At 32.7% G+C, this 19,962-nt stretch overlaps 3 protein-coding genes across 11 annotated transcripts in view; 1 reads left to right on the top strand and 2 right to left on the bottom strand.

The window, feature by feature from the left end:
- LOC148621326 (putative E3 ubiquitin-protein ligase HERC1) overlaps window positions 1–742 on the bottom strand; it is a 72,362-nt gene extending 71,620 nt beyond the window's left edge. For 5 of the 8 annotated variants that reach the window (XM_088575497.1, XM_088575502.1, XM_088575500.1 and 2 more), the window contains exon 1: window positions 567–741. The gene's annotated coding sequence lies outside the window, so the exon portion shown is untranslated. Of the gene's footprint in view, window positions 1–529 lie in introns of all 8 variants that reach the window. The other 3 variants (XM_088575505.1, XM_088575498.1, XM_088575499.1) reach the window with 3 other exon arrangements.
- A 4-nt stretch (window positions 743–746) lies between these two features.
- Window positions 747–5,772, top strand: LOC148621325 (glutaredoxin-like protein C5orf63 homolog). 2 transcript variants are annotated; one of them, XM_088575509.1, is made up of 3 exons: window positions 747–903; window positions 2,775–2,960; window positions 5,191–5,772. In XM_088575509.1, the coding sequence occupies exons 2-3, from the start codon at window positions 2,778–2,780 to the stop codon at window positions 5,368–5,370; spliced, it is 363 nt and encodes a 120-aa protein (XP_088431635.1). In that variant the 5' UTR covers window positions 747–903; window positions 2,775–2,777; the 3' UTR covers window positions 5,371–5,772. The 2 variants fall into 2 exon arrangements, with proteins under 2 accessions (XP_088431635.1, XP_088431636.1); XM_088575510.1 differs by having other exon boundaries at window positions 748–899.
- Window positions 5,773–11,114: 5,342 nt separating this feature from the next.
- On the bottom strand, window positions 11,115–13,385 carry LOC148621324 (uncharacterized). Its single transcript, XM_088575506.1, has one exon. The coding sequence runs from the start codon at window positions 13,126–13,128 to the stop codon at window positions 11,629–11,631; it is 1,500 nt and encodes a 499-aa protein (XP_088431632.1). The 5' UTR covers window positions 13,129–13,385; the 3' UTR covers window positions 11,115–11,628.
- Window positions 13,386–19,962: the final 6,577 nt, after the last annotated feature.

Below are 19,962 nucleotides of genomic sequence, written 5' to 3'. Positions count from 1 at the left end.
TGATCCAATTCGTCCAGTAGTACTATACAGCTAAGTAAAATTCTGTCTTATTTTCTTGAAATGAAGCCACTTTCAGGCAATCATGAAAGGTTTTTTTTTATGTTTTTATAAGTGTATTAATAAATATTGTCATAAAAATCAGTAGCCATGGTCACATACTGGAAACAAAATGATGGAGTTTAAGTGCAATCAAGTACATTTGTAATTCTGATTGAATCACAATATGAATCAGATTGTAAGCAACTGTACTATGTATTAGATCGTGGCAGAGTTGAATCATTATACCCCTATCACTTATATATGTAAATATGAGTCACAGAGCCTATGCGGCAGTATGGGACATTTAAAATTAGTTCACTACAATATGTTATCCATTTATTTAGAAGAACTTCAGTTGAAAAAAAACTAACATAGAAATTGCAGATTGTTTAAGCATGTTTGATTAGTAAATGTTTCAAAGCTGGAGGACGGAACCAGCTGTAGTCTAGACATACAATTTTCAACATGAACCCATTAGTCTAGGCATTACCGGTTACAAAATACTTGCAAGTCAAATGTTAACTTGCCTGTTCCCTCCAGCAGGATTCGTTTTACATATTTTGCTTTCAATTATTCGTTTCTGGCTTACTCTGGTCTAATTGTAAGAATTTATATTCAGCACCAGATGCTTTCCAGTTTAAAGAAACAGCTTCAGATTTTTCATTTTGTTGTCTGCAAAATCGCATACCGGATGTTGTGGTTAAAATTTTCCACGCATGTCAATTATAAATTTCCGGAGATCAACACGTGGATTTGTTTATCAACAAAGTCAAAGTGTCAAGCGTATATAGTGAACTTTTTTTTCAGATGGATTGAGGATCTCTTATCATTATTCAGCTTAAACTCATCTTCTAGGAAAGGTAGGTATTTAGTTAAAATAAAATGTGAGAGAAAGGCAAATAATTAGAATAGATAAAAAGGTTATTTTCCGAGATATAGCCGACCCAATAATACATTTATAAGTAAGTTTTGCACCGAATGGCTAATGAAGAGCACCATTCAATCATTTAAGTACGTTCATTTTTTAAAATAAGCATGGAAATTGTATGTGGTCTACCGATGGGTCAATGATGAAAGGGAGATAACTATTTTTTTTCTCTCGATAGATCTATATTCTTCCAGAGACCTATAATTTTACTTTTTAAATTATAGGTCTATGATTCTTCACAAGCCTTATCAATAAAATATTCAGATGCTTCTTATTTATATTAATTGAGATAATTGTAAATGCAGTGAAAGAGCAATTTCAATTGGTTAAGTGTTAAGGAAATGTTCCTATATATATCTTTTTCAACAGCATAACTTCCAGTACAATGCATGCGTTTATACGTGAGGAGGGTAGACAGGGGGTAATTTTACCCCTTTATTGTTCCTAAACATAATCCCCAATTCCCGTATTTTTCACTCCTCGTTCCCCGCCCTTTCAACCACCGTTTACCGTCCACTCCACCACCAGTTTCCGCCCCATATCCCCACCCCGCTGTCCATCATCTAATACATGATGAAAATTATGATTTTTTAAAGAAGATATTTTATAATATACTTATATACTGTATTGAAGTTTACCCAGGACTATTCCATTAATATATACATTTTCTCTGTTATGTTTAATTTGTAACTGACTGATAATTATTATTGTATGTAAATGTCATATACATGTATGTCCTGCAAATGGCCCTTTGATTGGAATAAAACATATTATATTCTATATAAAACACAACAAAACACAATCTCTTACATCCAGCTAGGGAATATTTCTGGTTTGTTGGATATTATACTAATAACACTTTCATACTTACCTGTTTCAATTCTTAAAGATATTTCTGTGAACACAAATTTATATGATTTTGATAATTCATTGTATTTATATTATTACTGGCCTGTGTGTAAGATATATGTACATACACATACATGTGCATGTTTCTAACTTACCTTTATCCTGGCAGATGTTTGACCAGTGCGCCTGTGTTTTTTTTCTTCTAATTTTTTATATTAAAAAACGTACTGTGGACATTTTCATAAGGAACAGAGAGTTAAACACATAAATGTGTGTATATACCCCTGTAAATGACAGAATATGCAAGTCACGAAATACAAACCAAATTGAAGATTAAATTCCTTTTTTATCTTTTTATCATATATTGTCTTGCATACAATCAGTATAGACTAGAGTTTATTAGTAAAATATAAAATAGCATATCAAATTTTGATTTAATTACAGAAAATGACATTGCACTAACACTTAATAGCAGTTCCAAAATTATTCTTAAGGCTACTATTGATTATATAATTCTTTGTCTAGATCTTACTGATTTAAGATAAAAAAAACTTTGGTGTTTCAAACTAGTCACCACCGTTCTTGGTGTGTATGCACAGTTTTTATGTCTATATCAACCACTGTGTCTATTTGGTTTTGTGTCATGACCATTTATTGTAAATGTGTTGGTGCAATAAAGTATTTGTATACATGTATGTTCATGTGTTTGTATATAGTCCAGTCTGTGGGTGTACTACCTCTAACACATATGCATGTATATATAGAACTCTAAGTCTGATAAAAAAAAACCCTGCTCATGTCATCTAATACAATTACTTGAAGTAACATTCAGTTCTTACATGTACAATATATAAGTACGCCTTAACCAATTTGAATTTTCATAACTAAAATGAACAGGCAAATTAAGATTGTACTGTAACCTGTTGATTCACTTTCTTGTCTATATTTTGCCAAACAGACAATGTTGCAACAGTCTTTGAGATCGACGAATCTAGCGAAGAAATTAGCCGTCATGGACTTGTTAAAATTAACTGTCAGGTCCCTAGCAACAATCGACAAACTTCCAGTGTTGACTTTGTACACTAAAGATGACTGCTCACTCTGCGACAAGGCGGTAGCTGCTCTTGAACCTTTCAAACATAGGGTAAGATGGTGCTTATTAAAGTCTGATTAATGTGGTAAAAATATATTGTTTTATATTGCCCAGTGACCTTAAGTTTAAGAACTGTACAAGATGTTGAAATTGGCTTACAACACACCAGCTGTTGAGGAGTATTGAACTGTTGGGAGTCAAAGGGCTATAATGGTTTTACTATAGGCATGGTATGCTCTAACCTATGCCAGAGAGTTATATTATCATAACTCATATAATTAGTCATATTTTAAGAGTAAATGGTAGAAACGATAGTCCATAACATGAAAATGAAACCAATGGAAACCGTGGTATTGTCATGGTAAAACGACGAATCGGGTAAGTAAATTTGCTACAGGTAGGGGAGGGCTTTGGCCCCATCAAACAAGTTCAAATTAGTTAACCCTATCGCATTTTTTTGCGTATATACTAGGAAGGGATCACTAGTCTTTGTTAATCTTATGTGATTTGGAATTTTGCTTTTGTTATTGAAATGCATGTTTGGGTAGAACGTGATGTTTATGTTGATGACCAGTACTTTGTATATTTGTTTGTTTCAGGTAAATTTGCACCATTTCCTAAACTGGCTTAATTTGACCGTTTTTCTTTCACTGTTTCGTAAGGTGGTTGTCTATTTGATGCTTAACCAGTTTTCAATTTTTATGCATCGCCGCACGAAGTGACTAGGTATTTTGATGATACCCATTGAAAGGTTGTGTGCTCGTCCGTCCGCCTGTCTGTCCCCCAAGACGATAATGTTATTAGAAAACGTTGAATGATCTGTAACTTTGTATAGTTATTGAGTATCATAAATACTGATCTTGAATTTTAGTTTGGACGGCTGATTCTCTGGAAATATGTGACAAAGGGCAATATTGGTATATTGACGGACGGAATGTGAAATTCTGGTTTCACTTTGAATTCGAATGTTTTTGGTTTTTTTAAATATAATTTTGTTGTTGTTGTTGTTGTTGTTTTTTTTTTTATTGCTGTAACTTCAATAATAAATCACTGGCGTACTGTGTATTCTCTTCAAGAACGTGTTAAAAAAGGAATCATGGGTAAAAGTGTTTTTTGGGGTTGGGATCCTTCAGGATTAAAATACGTTCTGTCACCGGTCTATCACTGGAACTTCCCTACTATTTCTTAACACTACTTAAAAATATAGTCCAAATGTAATTCCTCTTATATCATTCAATACCTCTTTTATAACAAGTAAATATGTTTCTTACAATTTATCTGCTCAATATTCTATAAAATTCTATAATTATTTATACAAATAAAATTAAGATCAAGTCTTCATATTGAGAATTGAGAGCCGCCTTTTTGGCATTGGAAGATATTTAGCAATAAATTTTCATTTAGGGAATTTATTTCTTTCAGTAATGTGTGTGGAAGGATAAAATGTGTTAAATATTTCATAAGTCAAATTATCCATCCTGTCATTAATATTTTACCATTATGAACAGGAAGTCAAGAGCAGTGATTTGAACTGAGTAAAATTGGCGGGAAAATTCAAATTAATAAAAGTTTCTAGTTTTTGAAAATCTTGTGTTAAGGAAATTATTTTCGTAAGCTGATATTGGTTTTATTTAAGTATAATTATTATGTAGGATAAATACTCTGTTAATATAGCTTTTGAATTTAAATGCTCTTTCATTTGTGGATAGATTTAAAATTGGGGAAAAAGGTGAAGTGGAACAAAAATTTGTAAATTTGTGTGAAGTTGGATCAGTAGTATAGATTGACTTGCAGTTTATACATACTTAAAAAGGACATTTTTAATAGTATTTTAAATGCAATGTATGATCACAATTTTATTCAACATCATATAATCTTTGAAATTTTGTTCATGCTACAATTTTCACAAGAATCAAAAACCGCCAGTGCTATCAGCACTTTGATTAGAAAATGCATGGTTTACAAAACTTCGTTTTGAAAATAAATAGTCAAGGAATGTATTTTTGGGTATTTAAGAAGTTAGATAATTATTTCTTTTAATTGAAAACAAAACAAGCTAATATATTACATTTATTGTTATAATGTTTCAATTTTACTATAAATCTTTGATACTTACGTGTTATCATCGAAATCATAACTATCAAAATATCGATTGTATTCTGTATGTTGGCATTCCTTAATTAAATATTTATTTTCAAAATGTTGACCTTCCTTGAATATACCGTATATCATATCAGTTTGACACTTTGTACAAGTTTATCTTGTACATTTTTTTTTGCAGTTTAAATTGGAAACCGTGGATATCAAGAAGAAAGAAAACAAAGATTGGTTCAATAAGTATCGATATGACATTCCAGTGTTTCATTTCAATGGACAGTTCCTTATGAAGCATCGTGCCGATCTCAAATTGTTTGAAGAGACATTGGTAAAGTTCGAAAAAGACCAGTTGACGTTTACTTGACATTGCCTATATAGTGTGACGTTACTATTTTTAAAATTCAAAACATGCATAATTACAGTATGGTAATTTTTTTTATGAAATCAAACTAAGAAGATCTTGCTCTTGCAGTTATACGTGTACACGTGTATACACTTATCCACACAGAAACTGATGAAACCAAGAGAAAAATACTTTGCCACAAGCCTTAAACTACTGACTGTTTTTTTGCCAGAAAATGTGTAAAAAAAGACCGAAGCAACCATTATTCTCTGGAATTTGTTTTATGAAAATTGAAAAACTTTTTCTCCCCAATGGCTGTAGTTTTATCGATGGAATTCTTCATGTACATTGGCTGCTTGGGGATTAAACATACATACATGTACATGTATTTTAATAATTTGAGTAGTAAATTGGTTTCTGTTTTCTATAAATTGTTATTTTTTTCATCAAATTTTTTTTGTTGTGAAAATAACTATTAGATGTTTTATTGCTACCTTCCGTCGATCGGGTGTTAATTAAGTAGGTTATATTGCTAAGGATTGAATTGTAAAATAACGTCCATGACGTCAAAATGAAACTATATTTGAAACCTCGGTTTTGTTATTGGAAACAACGGATATAACAAAAATAAATTTGCTGGAAGTAGGGGGATTGGGACCCTATCAGACTAGTTCAGTTAACCCTGCGCTCGTATTTTTCGCATGTCCCAAATCAGAGTTTGCTAGCATTTATTAATTTGGTTTGAACTTTGTTTTTTTGTTGCCAATATGTTTTTGTATAGTGTGATGTTCGTCTCTATGAACCGGCATAACTGTCGTTTTAAGTGAATTTCCCACCATTCATAGAAGTCCTTTAGCTAATATTCCTTATGAAGCATAGTGCCGATCTCAAATTGTCTGAAGAGACATTGCTTAAGTTCGAAAAAGACCAATCGACGTTTACATGAAATTGCCAATGACGTTAAGCACGCAATTGCAGCACATTTGGTAACATCAGAATTCGACGTTTGTCGACACTTTTCATTTCTTGCTTGGTTGCTTATTGAAACACGTGTACAGTAAAGCAAAATACACCATAATTTTTTATTGGTAGCAATTAAAACATCTTAAACATTTCTTAAAAAATCGAAAAGAGTAATTAATTTGATTATCAGTACTACCTGTAAATTAAATTTACACATGCATGTGCACCGCAGCGTGGAATGCAACCGCCACATATATGCACATTCTGTCTTTTCTAGAGACGGAACATAACAACTTTCTACTGCGATAAGTTAAAATGTGCATTTTGATATACATGTATGATTTTATGTTACATATACCAATAGCATAATTTGGACCTTTCACAACTTAGTATTTCGATTGAAAAAGCTTTCTATTCATCAGAAAATCGGGTTTTCATCAACACCCATTAGATAGCCGCTCATTGAGTTTTATTTCATTTGCTCATTTGCGTTTTCCAAAATAAAAAATGATTATGACCCCCTTTTCTGCATTCATTTTATCTATTAGCATTCTGTTTTTCTATACCTTTTTAAAGTTCTGTCGACTCTATTTTGTGTTTCAGTCATACCACTCCGATCGAATTCCTATGAACTATAAGTATTTATTCTATTCTTTTTTTTTTTTTGTTTATTCTTTCGTTTGTTAATAACACAAAATACAGATACTTCTAGTCTTTTTATATCTCTCTGATTTCGTTTTTTTTTTTTTTTTGTTTATCTCTTTCAGTTGAATATTCTATACTTGTAATTGCAGAGACGAGTATAAGCGTCTGGTTCTTGTTATCTAAAGCGGATATTATTTCCGTTTTATTTCCCCATTTCCCGATCGACGGAAAACGTTCCAAACGTTCATAAATTGAAAGTTGGACAAATTGCTAGGACTTAACGCGCGCTGTTCTTACTTGTTTCAAAATAGCGGCGTAATCGACCATTAAAAATGTGATAAAACTAATTAACCTGTAGTAATCTATCGAATTATGAATTATTCTGAAAGAAAATGGGTGTAACAATATATTTAGCTGGATAAATGTCAAAATAAAGCGCCGTAGTCATACATATACATCCTAAAAATGTTGAAATCTGTAATCGTTCAGCTGTCCCAGATAACATTTTTAATCGCATGAATAATTTCAAAATGACATAGAAAATTTGTTTTTTATAATAAAACGATTTTTTTAAATGGCAAATATCCACGTTTTTTAATTTTGTTTTATTTTGACGTCTTGGTAACCTCATTCCCCAGCAATTGTTCAGAAATACCAAGGACAAAACTGTCCCACAGAACTCAACAGAACTAGTACACCAATTCAAACAAAGAAAAGGAGTATTATATATGGACAGAGGTACATTCTTTTTACATTTAAGTAATATCATTTTACTCAAAATCATAAATTTCAACATATTTTAAAAGAAAAACAGAGTTTTACGAAATACGGCAACTTTTATTGAGTCTTACAAAATGTCACACATGCTCTTTTTCGCATTACGGCAATTTATGCAAAGTTCGCGTGTTATTTTTATATCATTGCTACATTCCGTTTTCCAACAACAACTGTTTTCTGAATGTTATTTTTCTCAGCTTTTCATTAAGTCCTAGACTTTTAATTTCTGATTCTTATTACTCTTACAACAGCATATTTTACAAATCTTACAAATTGTCACAACGCCATAAAAATCACGTTTTCAATAACGGTAAAAGCGACGTTCCGTAAGTGTGGTTGGCGATTTTTTCGCATGAATTTATACTTAACAGCTACAATTCGCATTATCAAGTTAGAATTTTATTAAAAACAACAATTAAAGTGCGATATTGTCGTATTTTTAAAGAAAAAAATCACCAGTGCGGTTTCGAAAATGTCATTTTTATAGTAAAAGACACACATCTAGATTAACCATTAAATTAAATATACATGTATGTTCCTGAAAGTTTTTGATAATAAAAATATTCGCAACTAGGCCTATAAAAACTTTTTTTTATTTTTACCATCAGTTTTCCTAGTGATAACGTTAATACACGGGTTCGGTGAAAAAACTATCATGAGAAAGAAAGGATATGGGGAAATGTTATTTTAAATACACAGCACATCAACCATGGCAGGAACATTTTTTTTTATTTTATTTTTTTTTTGCGTGTTTCTTCCCCATGAAAACTTTCAACAGGAGAGAATCAAACAAAAATATTACTGAATGAGGCACCGACACAAATACTTTAAATATGTCTTTAGAAAAAGAAAGGACATGGGAATATGTCACAAATACAAAACTCACTTACAATAAAATAACGATTAATGTTAATTTATTTCAAGAGGATTACTAATAATAGTATTGCTCTCTTGTTTATTTCTTTATAAAAGCAATTTTATAATTTATAATACATTATAAACATCAGACTGAGTTCTTCAAAGCTATTCTAGATTGCATGGTGCGGTTGATCATTAGTCACAGAAAGTTGATATATTTTTCGTGGTTATTTATCAGACAACTTTTTATCAAAGAAAAATAGCGTCCACATTTCCTCTGATTTTCCTCAAAAACGTCGTAACGTTGAGTTACCACTGTAGGTATGAACAGCGCGCGTAACGTCAAGACATTCGTTTTGTTAGAATTTTATTCGTTTTAAACGGTTTAAACCGTAAAAAATGAAATATGTGTATTCCTAAGTGTATGTACAATTACAAAGCATCATTATTTCATAGAAGAAATTGCCAATTGATTGTAGAATTGCGTTGGAGCATGAAATTTTCTCAACGAACCCGGAAAATATTGACATCTGAAATTCAAAAAGACATAACTTTTTTGTTTGTTCTGAAAATTTTAACAATTGCCGGCGTAGTATTGCTAAAAGTATGTACTTTTTTTTTTTAGGAAATATTGATCAGAAAAGAATATTGTGTAAATAAGTTCTTACATTAATAACAGAATTTGATTACTGAACACTTTTAGAAATCTGACCAACACTTTCATTTTTGCATTGAATTTTTTTTTTGCCTAAATATAACGAAATTTCGATAATTATCTCAAAAAGAACATATGAAATTATTCTTCCATTCAAAATTTGGCCTATTTCGTACCCTCTGCAATAGCGCAATTCACTATTTTAGCTTTTTTAAACTTACACTGTGTTACACCTGACATACGGAATTTTAACGTTTTTACGAATTTTTGGAAAGTTTAATTGATTATAAAGAATTAGAAGTACCATTTGTGACAAATATTCAGAACCAATTATTTGTCCTGATTCCAACAGTATACAGCTTTCACATAATCACAGTTTTGATTGTTTACAATAGTCTTTTATAGTTTAGTTAGGGGTGGTTTTTTTTTCAACACAGCCGCAATAGCGTGCGTAACGCCAATAATGTGTGACGTTACCTTTTTAAATTCAAAACATGCATAATTAGTAAGTTTTTTTTATTGAATTAAGTAGGTCGTGCTCTTGCATTTACATTTGTACAAATGTATACATGTACACTTATCCATGTAGAAGCTAATGAAACCAAGAGAAAAATATTTTGCCACAAGCCTTAAAGTGCTGTTTTCTGCCAGAAAATGGCTAAAAACAAGACACAAACTACTATTTTTCTCTATAATTTGTGCTAATAAAACTAACAATATTTTTCTTGTCAATACCTCTAATTGATTCGATGGAATTCTCAATGTACATTGGCTGCCTGAGAATTAAACATACATAATTTTATACTTTGAGTACTAAATTAGTTTTTGTTATCTATAAATCGTTATTTTTCATCAAAATGTCTCTGTTGTGAAACTAACTATCAAATGTTATATTGATTTCTTTCGCTGTCTAGGTGTTAATTAAGTAGGTTATATTGTTTTCTCTCATATTTCTAGGAGACCTTTGATATGTTTATCCTTAACTGCATGTACAAGAACCGTATAAAAAGATACCGTCTTACTACCTGCTAGATACAATTATGTATCCCACACACTGCGCTCCGTAGTGTAAGGGGGCTTACGTTATCTAACTGTCTACTTATGAGATACGTTCGTGCTGTCCGCAAACACTTGGGAACGATGATTTTTGATTTTTTTTTTTTGCATGAAATATTTTTTTTATCAAATTGTACCCCCTCCAAATTTTCTTGGCTCGCTTAACTCAACAAACAGTTCTTTTTGCACCCCCTAACCTGAAATCCTGAATCAGCCTCTGGTTGGACGTCATATTCTAGGTATGTTCTACCTACATGTGTATCTTGCATCAATATCAATTATGATTATATACAGGTATATTGTACACTGTGTACAATGTGTAAGACCCAATAATTTGTTTTTTGAAATTTGAAGTCTAGGATATACCACAACACAACGTGGATCTTGCCGAGATATGTCGCTATGGTTACTATGGTTTTGTTTTTTTCGCAATTAAATGTTCTTTGATGGAGTGAATATGCGTCTTTAAAAAAGACAACTTTCGGCTTTCTTGATTAGGGAGCAACCATTTGATATATTTTTTTTTTTTTTTTTGGGGGGGGGGTTAGGATAGAATTAGATGTCCAGCCTTTTTATTTTGAGAAAATGTAGGTCCTGCCTTATTTTTTTCCGTAATATTTCTTAGATCGTGAAGATTAAATGAATGTTTTTATTTTTTTTAAATCTGGAATAGAAATTCACTTATTCATACTGCTTTGAGATTAGTTTTCATGTAGACTCTATGTATTGCTTTTCTTTTCTACTGAAAGTTTCTAATCTTAAAATTCGGACACATTCGAATTTACCACAATGCGGGCTCAAGGATGTCAAGAACACTTAAATGTCTTTTATTAAAAACAACACACATCGACATTAAACAGGGAACAAATATGAGAGTTGACACAGATTTCATTTTTCTATTTAAAGCATGATAATTGATTGGTACAGTAAAAATCCGAAATAATCAGAAAACCTGTTTATAGAAAACAAATCCTGAAGCCCCTTCAAGGAACAGCCATAATTCAATTTGCTTTAACCTTATACCCGAGTAAACAGAAGTAACCCTATTGTCTTGGAGAAGTTCCGTTTGTACAGGTTTCAATTCATTCTACATGTAAAAAACACAGAACAGAGACACACCAACAGTATGCTACCAATGTCAGCTTGGGAATTCTAAAGAAGCAGAGCCCTTTCCCTGGCTTTCAATCATAATGTTTATAATTTTTGAGTTCCTTTTTGATTGGCTTTTATTTTTTCTCCTTTGTTATATGCAACCTTTGTTCCTATACATTGTGGCGATTGTTCAAGCCAAACCGTACAATTACCAAAGATTTTGATTTTATACCTTACGATTCTAGTAATTCAATTTCAAATAATTTTGCTGCCTTATCAATGCACCCTCTACCTCTACTACATCCTACATAAATATTCCCTTCGGGACTTATTCCTAGAGAATATGGGTATAATATACCCAATTCCGTGGCATTGTAAAGAGTCAGGAAGTGCCCAAAGCTGTCTAAAACATGGAAAGTATGGGAATCAAAATCAGACACGACGACATTGCTTCTGGGCGTGGTAGCTATACTAACAGGCCGAAAAGGTGTGCTTTCATTGACACTATGGTGACCAAGGTATATACTATTAACCTCTCCCTTGCCCTCGATCACTACTACGCGACCGATACCATCTTTTGGATGGTTGTCCGCCACATAGAATATATTGTTTTGTGCACTTGTTATACTACGTGGATATCTAAACAACGGTTGGTTTTGTTTATCGAATTCATACAATTTCTCAGTATTTCCTTCTCCGTCGAATTTGAAAACTACACCTCTGTCTTGACTTGCTCGAAATCCACCCACAAAGACTTTGTTCGAATTTGTCTTGTAAATCGCTGTGGTTTCAAACGGTTTGACATTATATGCTGTGTAGTCGATTTGGCCATTTGTACTATTGATAACCTTTATAACTGGTCCATCTACAGAGACAAGAATGTCGTTTGATTGGTCTACAGCCATGCCATAGATTTTCGCCTCTACGGTTTGTAAAATTTCTATGTTTTCTTTCTCTGGTCGCACTCTTTGAACCAAAGAATCTACGGTGTTTGAAATCCAAACTGACCCATCTGTGCACGGGGATACAAGACTTATCACTGACATGTCAGTATAGTATTGCCTGCCAATTTGAAGACTTATTTCGACTGCTGATTCTTGACTGATTAATTTACCAACTCGAAACTGTGGGGTTATCTCACCGGAAACAAACTTCGGAACGGAATCATAAGTCATGTTTAGAGGAGGAGCACCTCTACCGTTTTGGCAAACGAACGACATTTTCTTCGGCTTAACAAAGAAAAATGCATTATTCATAGTTTTTGAAATATTTTCGATGTCAGTAAGTTTTGTGTCTATGTCGTCGGTATGTTTTGATAATGCTTCTATGTCAGCGTCGATAGTCTTAGTCAGAGCTTCATAGTACAGCTCCAATTCTTTTTGTATCGCTTCAAAATGCTTAGATATAGCCCTAAGCCATGCCTGCTCATGTTTTAGAATGTTTTCTTTCGTTTTTGCAAACTTTGCAGCTTCTTGACGTTTTAATCTAGACAGCGCTTCTTGTTTTCTGTTTGTATCTCGTTTGCTCCATTCCAGTTTAATCTTTGATCTTTGTATGATCTCCATTTTCTTGTTATATCCATTTTCAATTTCACTAAATCCATGTTTTGCATGTTTCGTAGAAATGCACGTTGGACAAACAAAAATATCACATTTGTCACAGTACAAACACGACTTCTGGCTTTTATGCTTTTTGCACACGATACTTGTCAAATCGAAATCAACACTAGCCATGATTTACGCTTTCCTTTGTCTCAAATATGAAAGTTGCTTATTATTTTCTCGTCTTCCTTCGCCATTACAGAACTTATCTACGGTATCTCCAAATTCACTAATATATTCCATCCGAGTTCTTTTACTTATGAACATTTACCTGTATAGTTAGTTACTAGCACACGTTTTTATCATTTAAAATGCAATTACGACAGGTATTTAAGTATTTTTCAAGTTCGAAATTTAAACTACTATGTTTATTGAATGGTGCATTCTTATTACTAACAATTGTCGACCCGTTAAATCCCACCTCTGCGCTTTTAACATATCGATTGGACTATAATTATTTTTATTGCATATGTATAGATTTAGAACATGATAGGTCACACAAACCAGAGTGATAAGCACGGTCTATATGTTTAAAGGATTGTATTAAAATTATGTTAACTTGTCAAAATAAAAGAATATTGCAAGATATAGAATATTCTGACAGGGTGGATTCAGGCGGGGGCATGACAGGCGTGCGCCCCCCTAAAATTTGCAAAGCATGGGTTGTCAGGGGCAGATGTAGGCGGTTTTAGGTTGAAACTTTAATTTCTCGCTAATTTTACCTCAAAAGATATCTAAATTGCACCCACTCTAGAAGAATATTTCAAAAATTTAACCTAAAAAATTGTTAACTCTGCGCCCCCCCCCCCCCAACAAATCTAATATCCTGGATCCGCCCCTGATTCAAACTTTGCATTCATTCATTCATATCTTTATTGATTTGATAAACAACGTTAATGACATTTAAGTTATTATATGAAATTACAACATTTCGCGGAAAATGGTAATAATAATCAAACTTATGTACATTTTTCTGCATTTCAGGGAAGCAGTATCTAGGAATAATGAAGGGTTTTGAAAAGAAGTTAATATGCGAATAACATGACTCTTTTTGTCGACATTTCATGCATCACGTATGAGTCGCGAAGCTATATTACATATACCAGAAATATGGAATTGCGCAACACACTGAATACTCTTCAGGTGACATGGGTGCAAATATCCAAACTGAACATGTGGATCCGAGTACTAGTATTTGATTGGCCTTCCAAGTAACACTTGAAAAAATATCTTCATTGCCGGAAGCTAGGGCGATCTGCCCACAGAGCAACTGGGTTGTGTGCCCCAGGTGGTGGAATGGAGTACCCCTGGCGTGTTACATTGTACATGCTGGGGTTGTCAGGCTGTAATACGGAAAACCTGACCGCAAACCATAGTGGTGCACAGTGTTGGGAAAGATGCCACGTTTCTCACATGTCAAAGAACCCCGTTGAGGTATTCGGTAGGAGTAGGAACTTTTGCGCTCAGCCACAGGAAGCTAAATTGTCTGACCGTACCCATCCTTCCCTTTTCCTAGTGGCAATCAAGATTTGTCGACCCTATTATCGTTGTGTCCCATCCCATTTTTCATTTCATTATCATTTCATGTTCATTTTATCATCCATTTCATGTTCATCGCCTGAATATAGCTGAAATATTGCTGCTAAAACGTTAAACCCAAACAATCAATCAATCAATCAATCATTCAATAATATTGTCCCAACAGGTATTTTGCAGTTTGAAAGTTCCAGGGCAATTAAAGCACTTATGGGTATAAACATCTGTAAATTCTATTACATATGATACATTGTCACCAACAGAGTTAGACTTTACTGTAATGAACCTTTTGATACAGAATTATACTAAGGTTGGCAAGGTTAACACTGTTTTGAATGTTTCTAAACTCTGAGTTCATTGCAATTCTTTGTTTCCATGATGAACATTGATAGTTATTTACGGCGTTAGTTCATTGCAATTCTTTGTTTCCATGATGAACATTGATGGTTATTTACGGCGTTAGTTCATTGCAATTCTTTGTTTCCATGATGAACATTGATAGTTATTTACGGCGTTAGTTCATTGCAATTATTTGTTTCCGTGTTGAATGTTGATAATTATCTACGGCAATATTCAAAATATTTTTCTAGCGTTCTTTGGGCACGAAGGGGCCTTCAAGCATTGAGTCCAAAATGTACAAATGCAAGTCAAATTTGAAAGCAATATTAATAATATCTTATATAAATCCAAATTGTCCCAGGTTCTTAAGTATGGTCTAAAAAAAATACGTGTCCTTTTAAGTGCATAATTTGTTAAAAAATACAGCTTTCTTTTATCGGATGCAATTCAAGAAGGATTTGACACATATGATCTTAAAATGTGTTCGGTTTGTCAAGAATTCTTTTCAAAACAAAATGTTGAAACTGGCCCAAATGTTGAAGAACTTTCAGCTTCAAATCTGACCAAAGTTTGCAAGCATAGATTAGCATCAGCAAAACCACAGATATATGGCAAGCCAAAGTGGACGCTTTTTGTAATATTAGAAAATGAATTTTTAATATTACAAAATCATTTTTTTTCAATATTAGGAAATATTTTTTTATATTAGAAATTCATTTTGTAATATTAAAAATTCATTTTCTAATATTACAAATTCCTGATTTAGTAATAGCATAAAATATCACACATTTTGTAATATTACAAATTGAATTTGTAATGTTAGAAAATGAATTTGTAATATTAGAAAATGAATTTGTAATATTAAAAAATCACTTTTTAATATTAGAAAACACTTATTTTCTAATATTACAAATTCATTTTCTAATATTATAAATTCATTTTCTAATATTATAAATTCATTTTCTAATATTACAAATTCTTGATTTAGTAATATTGTAAAATATCACACATTTTGTAATATTACAGATTGAATTTGTAATATTAGAAAATGAATTTGTAATATTAGAAAATCAGTCACATTTTTTAATATTACAAAATGATTTTCTAATATTAAAAAAGTGTTTTATGATATAAGAAATCTAATTTGTAATATTAGAAAATGAATTTGTAATATGAAAAAAAAATCATTTTTTAATATTAGAAAATGCTCATTTTCGTCCACTATGGCCTGCCATACAGATAAGTTTAGTCTAAGAAGAACCGTATAATGGGTGTCTCGTGAACTTATTCCATTAGTGGCAAAGAAGATATTGAGACCTTTTCTACAGGCTCGAATAATTCACTCAATTTTGCAAACGATTTTGGAATCAAGATGAGTTCCCAATTGTTTCCCACACTCGGATATCGAAATGTTACAATCATCGATTGTCAAAGAGAATAGTTTGTGGATGTCTCGAAAACTGCAAAATCCAAAATTTATGAGCATTAAAGCGAAACCGCCATTCGATGGTATACTTGCATTAAGTGTCTAGCATCCGTTGAATTGCTGATGCATGAAATATCACCGGCTAGAGCTGGACAACAAGCTTTCACATGAACATTTCCAGAGTTGAAATTATCGTAATTTACGTTATATTAACAAGCCACGAAAACAGTGTTTATTGTTGAAAAATTTGTAGATCGTTTTTAACATTTTCAGCATGTTTAACTTAATCTTTTTCGGCACTTTTAGTTGTTGACAGTACTTAGCTTGTGTAATCATATTGATAAAATATTATTCAAACTTTGCAGTTTTAGGCATGTCATTATGTAATCTGTAACTCAATACGTATTGAACCAATACTGAACCTTGCACAATGTTTATATACATGTTGAAAATGTGCACATTTATCATTCCCAAATTTAACAAATAGTTGATAAAATAGCCATGTCTTCACCAGTATATACAAGATAATAATCGAAGTACATATTCAAAGTTATTTGTAATCCACACAATAGTTTTTTTATTAACTTGCTTTTCTTTTTGTATATTTTTGTATATGAAGAAAATTAATGTATATATAGTTCAGAATTGTTACGTTTGGCTTTTGTTTGTTTGTTCTGTTTGTCATATTTTTAACAGAGGGGGATGATAGTAGTCTGTTAGCCAATTCTGAATTTTGTTTAAACGCATGCTGTCGCAATGTATAACATTTAATAGTATAACCGTTTCAGGGTGAAACCATATCAAAGGAGACATATACAACGAGATGGCTACTCAAGTTTCCATTTTGCGTAGGGATGAAATTAATGGTTCTCCTTAATGCATCACAAGTAGATATATTTTGTTTGGCAGTACTGTTAGTGGGTAAGCGATGATTAGTATAAAGCAACTATAGTACCGCACAGAGAGCTCTGACTATACAAAGCTTTTTCCAATGCTTCCTCTACCACGAATACACCCAACATACAGTTTTCCATTGCCGCTCCTCCATAAAGAATACGGATAAAGTATACCCATATCAGAGACATTGTAATGAGTCATAAAATTGCAAAAACTAAGATATGGAAAGTATGAGATTCAAAGTCAGACACAATAACATTACTTCCGGATGGTTTCACTAAACTTATGGGTCTGAAAAGTGTTTCTTTATTGACAGTAGGGTGGCCAAGGTAAATATTACTAACACTGCCATCTATCCCGATGACTACCACTCTACCAAAACCATCCTTTGGGTGATTATCGGCTACTATCATCTTGCTGTCTGTGATTGTAATTAAACTATTTGGATATCTGAATAGAGGCTGTTGTCCTTTATCATATTCATAAACTTCCGCTGTATTTCCCTTTTGTTCAAATACAAACACAGCACCCCTTTCTTGACTTGCGCGGAACCCACCCACCTACGAAGACCTTACCACAACCAGTCATGTAAATAGTGGTAGTTTCAAATGGTTATATATTGTATGATGTGTTTTTGACCTTATTATCAGATTTGCTAGTAATAACCCTGACTGTAGGCCCGTCTACCGAGACAAAAATATCATTCAACTGGTTTACGGCCACACAGAAAACCTTCGCTTTTATTTCTCGTAGTGTATTTACGTTTTGGCCTATAGGTAGTATATGTTTTACCATAGAATCAACGGTGCTTGAAACCCACAAAGACCCATCGTTACAAGGAGAAACAAGACTAATCATCGATATCCGTAAATGTTGTAAGCACCTCTATATCTGTATCGACAGTTTCCTCAAAATCAACCAAAGTTTGTTTAGGTTCCTTTTGTACTTTTTTAAAACGACTTTTGAAATTTTACACCATACCTGTTCATGTTGCGCTATGTCTTCTTTTGTCCTATGAAACTTTTTAATTTCCTCTAGTTTCAGGTTGGAGCTAACTTGTTTCCTTTTATCTACATCTCTTCTACTCCACTGAAGTTTATTTTAGACATTTTCCATAGCAGACCTTCTCTTCTCGAATTCTTTTCCTATATCGCTAAATTTGTGCTTCCTATGCGTTTTAGACACACAAGTTGAACACACTGGAGCATCAAATTTAATGCAATACAGGCAAGAATCCATCCTGTTTTGGGTGATCTTTACATTTAATGCTGGAAAAAATCAGTGTTCAATATCCTCTTTTGTCCTCACCATGAAAGCCGATAATTTCATGATCCCATACAGATGGCAGATTATGGATTTTTTCACTACAAACGGAACAAATGCGAATTTTACACTGATGACATTCCAATTCTATTTTCGCTTTATAACAAAATTCACATTTATATATATTTTTTTTTTTTTTTGTGTGTTTCCGTAACTCCACACCTTTCGGTCATATTTGAAATATTACACAATACAGTTTTTGATAAAGAAAATGGCTGAATATTCTGACAATTTATTTTGTCATGCATGTTAAGACTCGTCCATTTAAGAGGCATGTGAAGTTAGAATTAAGCATTTCATTGGAAAAACGTTTTTTTTTTTATTTTTTGACGGGAGGAAACTGAAAGGAAATTATTTGTTGAATAACAATTCATTTTTTATAAAGTTTTCTAGTATATTACAGTGACTTCCCTACAAACGTGACACTCTTTTGTTATCATTCTGCTGAACAATACAAAAGATTGACAAAGCTATTGGTTACAAAAGAGTATCATGGTTGTAGGAACGTCACTGTAAATTTGACGTTAAAGTTATAATAGAACGTATTGAAAAAAATGGAGGTGCTTCCCCTGGAAAGAAACTGATGGTTCATTCTATCGATTTTTTCCGCAACTACAAAAAATCATATCAAAGTCGTGTTAAATTGTGATACTCTGAAGCATTAAAATAATTTTTAAAAAAATCACACGAAGAAAATGGAGGTGGATTGGTCACGTCCTCCTTAAAGACCAATATGACATCACGTCGTATTGCCATTATATCCGACTTCCATCAAAGTTGATTGGGTGTAGACCTCCCGACAATAGAACTCTTCAATATTTTGTTAATTGATCAAGGAAAATAGATCGAATGTAATATATTCAGTTCTGAAAAATGCTATTATGTCAGTTTTGTACATGTATCAATGAGGCAGCATTGAGGGAATGTATGTAAAAATTGACAGTAGTCAAAAGTGCATATTTCAATCATTCCACCACCATGCAAAGAAGATGTGAAAAGTGGGTCCCTATTCGAGAGAAGGCAGAATTCAGTCTCAAACAGCGAGACAGGCACGTACAACGGTGTGGAATATAAACCAAACTTACTTGACAATTGATAGATCCCTCCATTTAATTAGCATCCGAAAACATAAACATCATAAAGGTTTGCACGACCATGCTTATCAACACCCTTGATAAAGTGAATTGCTAGAAGGTTTAAATGCTAGGGAATATGGTCGGTCAATGCCGATATTAGTTTTGTTGCAAAAAGTCATTAATTTTCCGGTATAATCTAGAAAATGCATAGTTTTTGTGTAAATATCGGAAACCACAACATTTTCTCTCTCTGTGGTCATTATGCTCACTGGTATAAATGGAGTGCAGCTGTTAACTTCCCTGTGACCAAAATAAACGTAACATTCATCTCCTTCAATACTTAAAGTCACAATTCGAACTCTTCCATCG

This window comes from Perna viridis, chromosome 3 (assembly GCF_037379345.1).
Source record: "Perna viridis isolate PV_CMFRI_1.1 ecotype Kerala chromosome 3, ASM3737934v1, whole genome shotgun sequence".
Classification (NCBI taxonomy): domain Eukaryota; kingdom Metazoa; phylum Mollusca; class Bivalvia; order Mytilida; family Mytilidae; genus Perna; species Perna viridis.
The sequence above is the reverse complement of the archived record's forward strand: the minus strand, read 5'-3'. Positions and strand labels throughout refer to the sequence as shown.

What these genes read in the sequence shown, in the direction of transcription:
- LOC148621324 (XM_088575506.1), bottom strand. Translation starts at nt 13,128, where the DNA reads ATGGCTAGTGTTGATTTCGATTTGACAAGTATCGTGTGCAAAAAGCAT.
- LOC148621325 (XM_088575509.1), top strand. Translation starts at nt 2,778, where the DNA reads ATGTTGCAACAGTCTTTGAGATCGACGAATCTAGCGAAGAAATTAGCC. An exon ending in TTGAACCTTTCAAACATAGG is followed by an intron (nt 2,961 to 5,190) that starts GTAAGATGGTGC and finishes TTTTTTTTGCAG; the next exon opens with TTTAAATTGGAAACCGTGGA.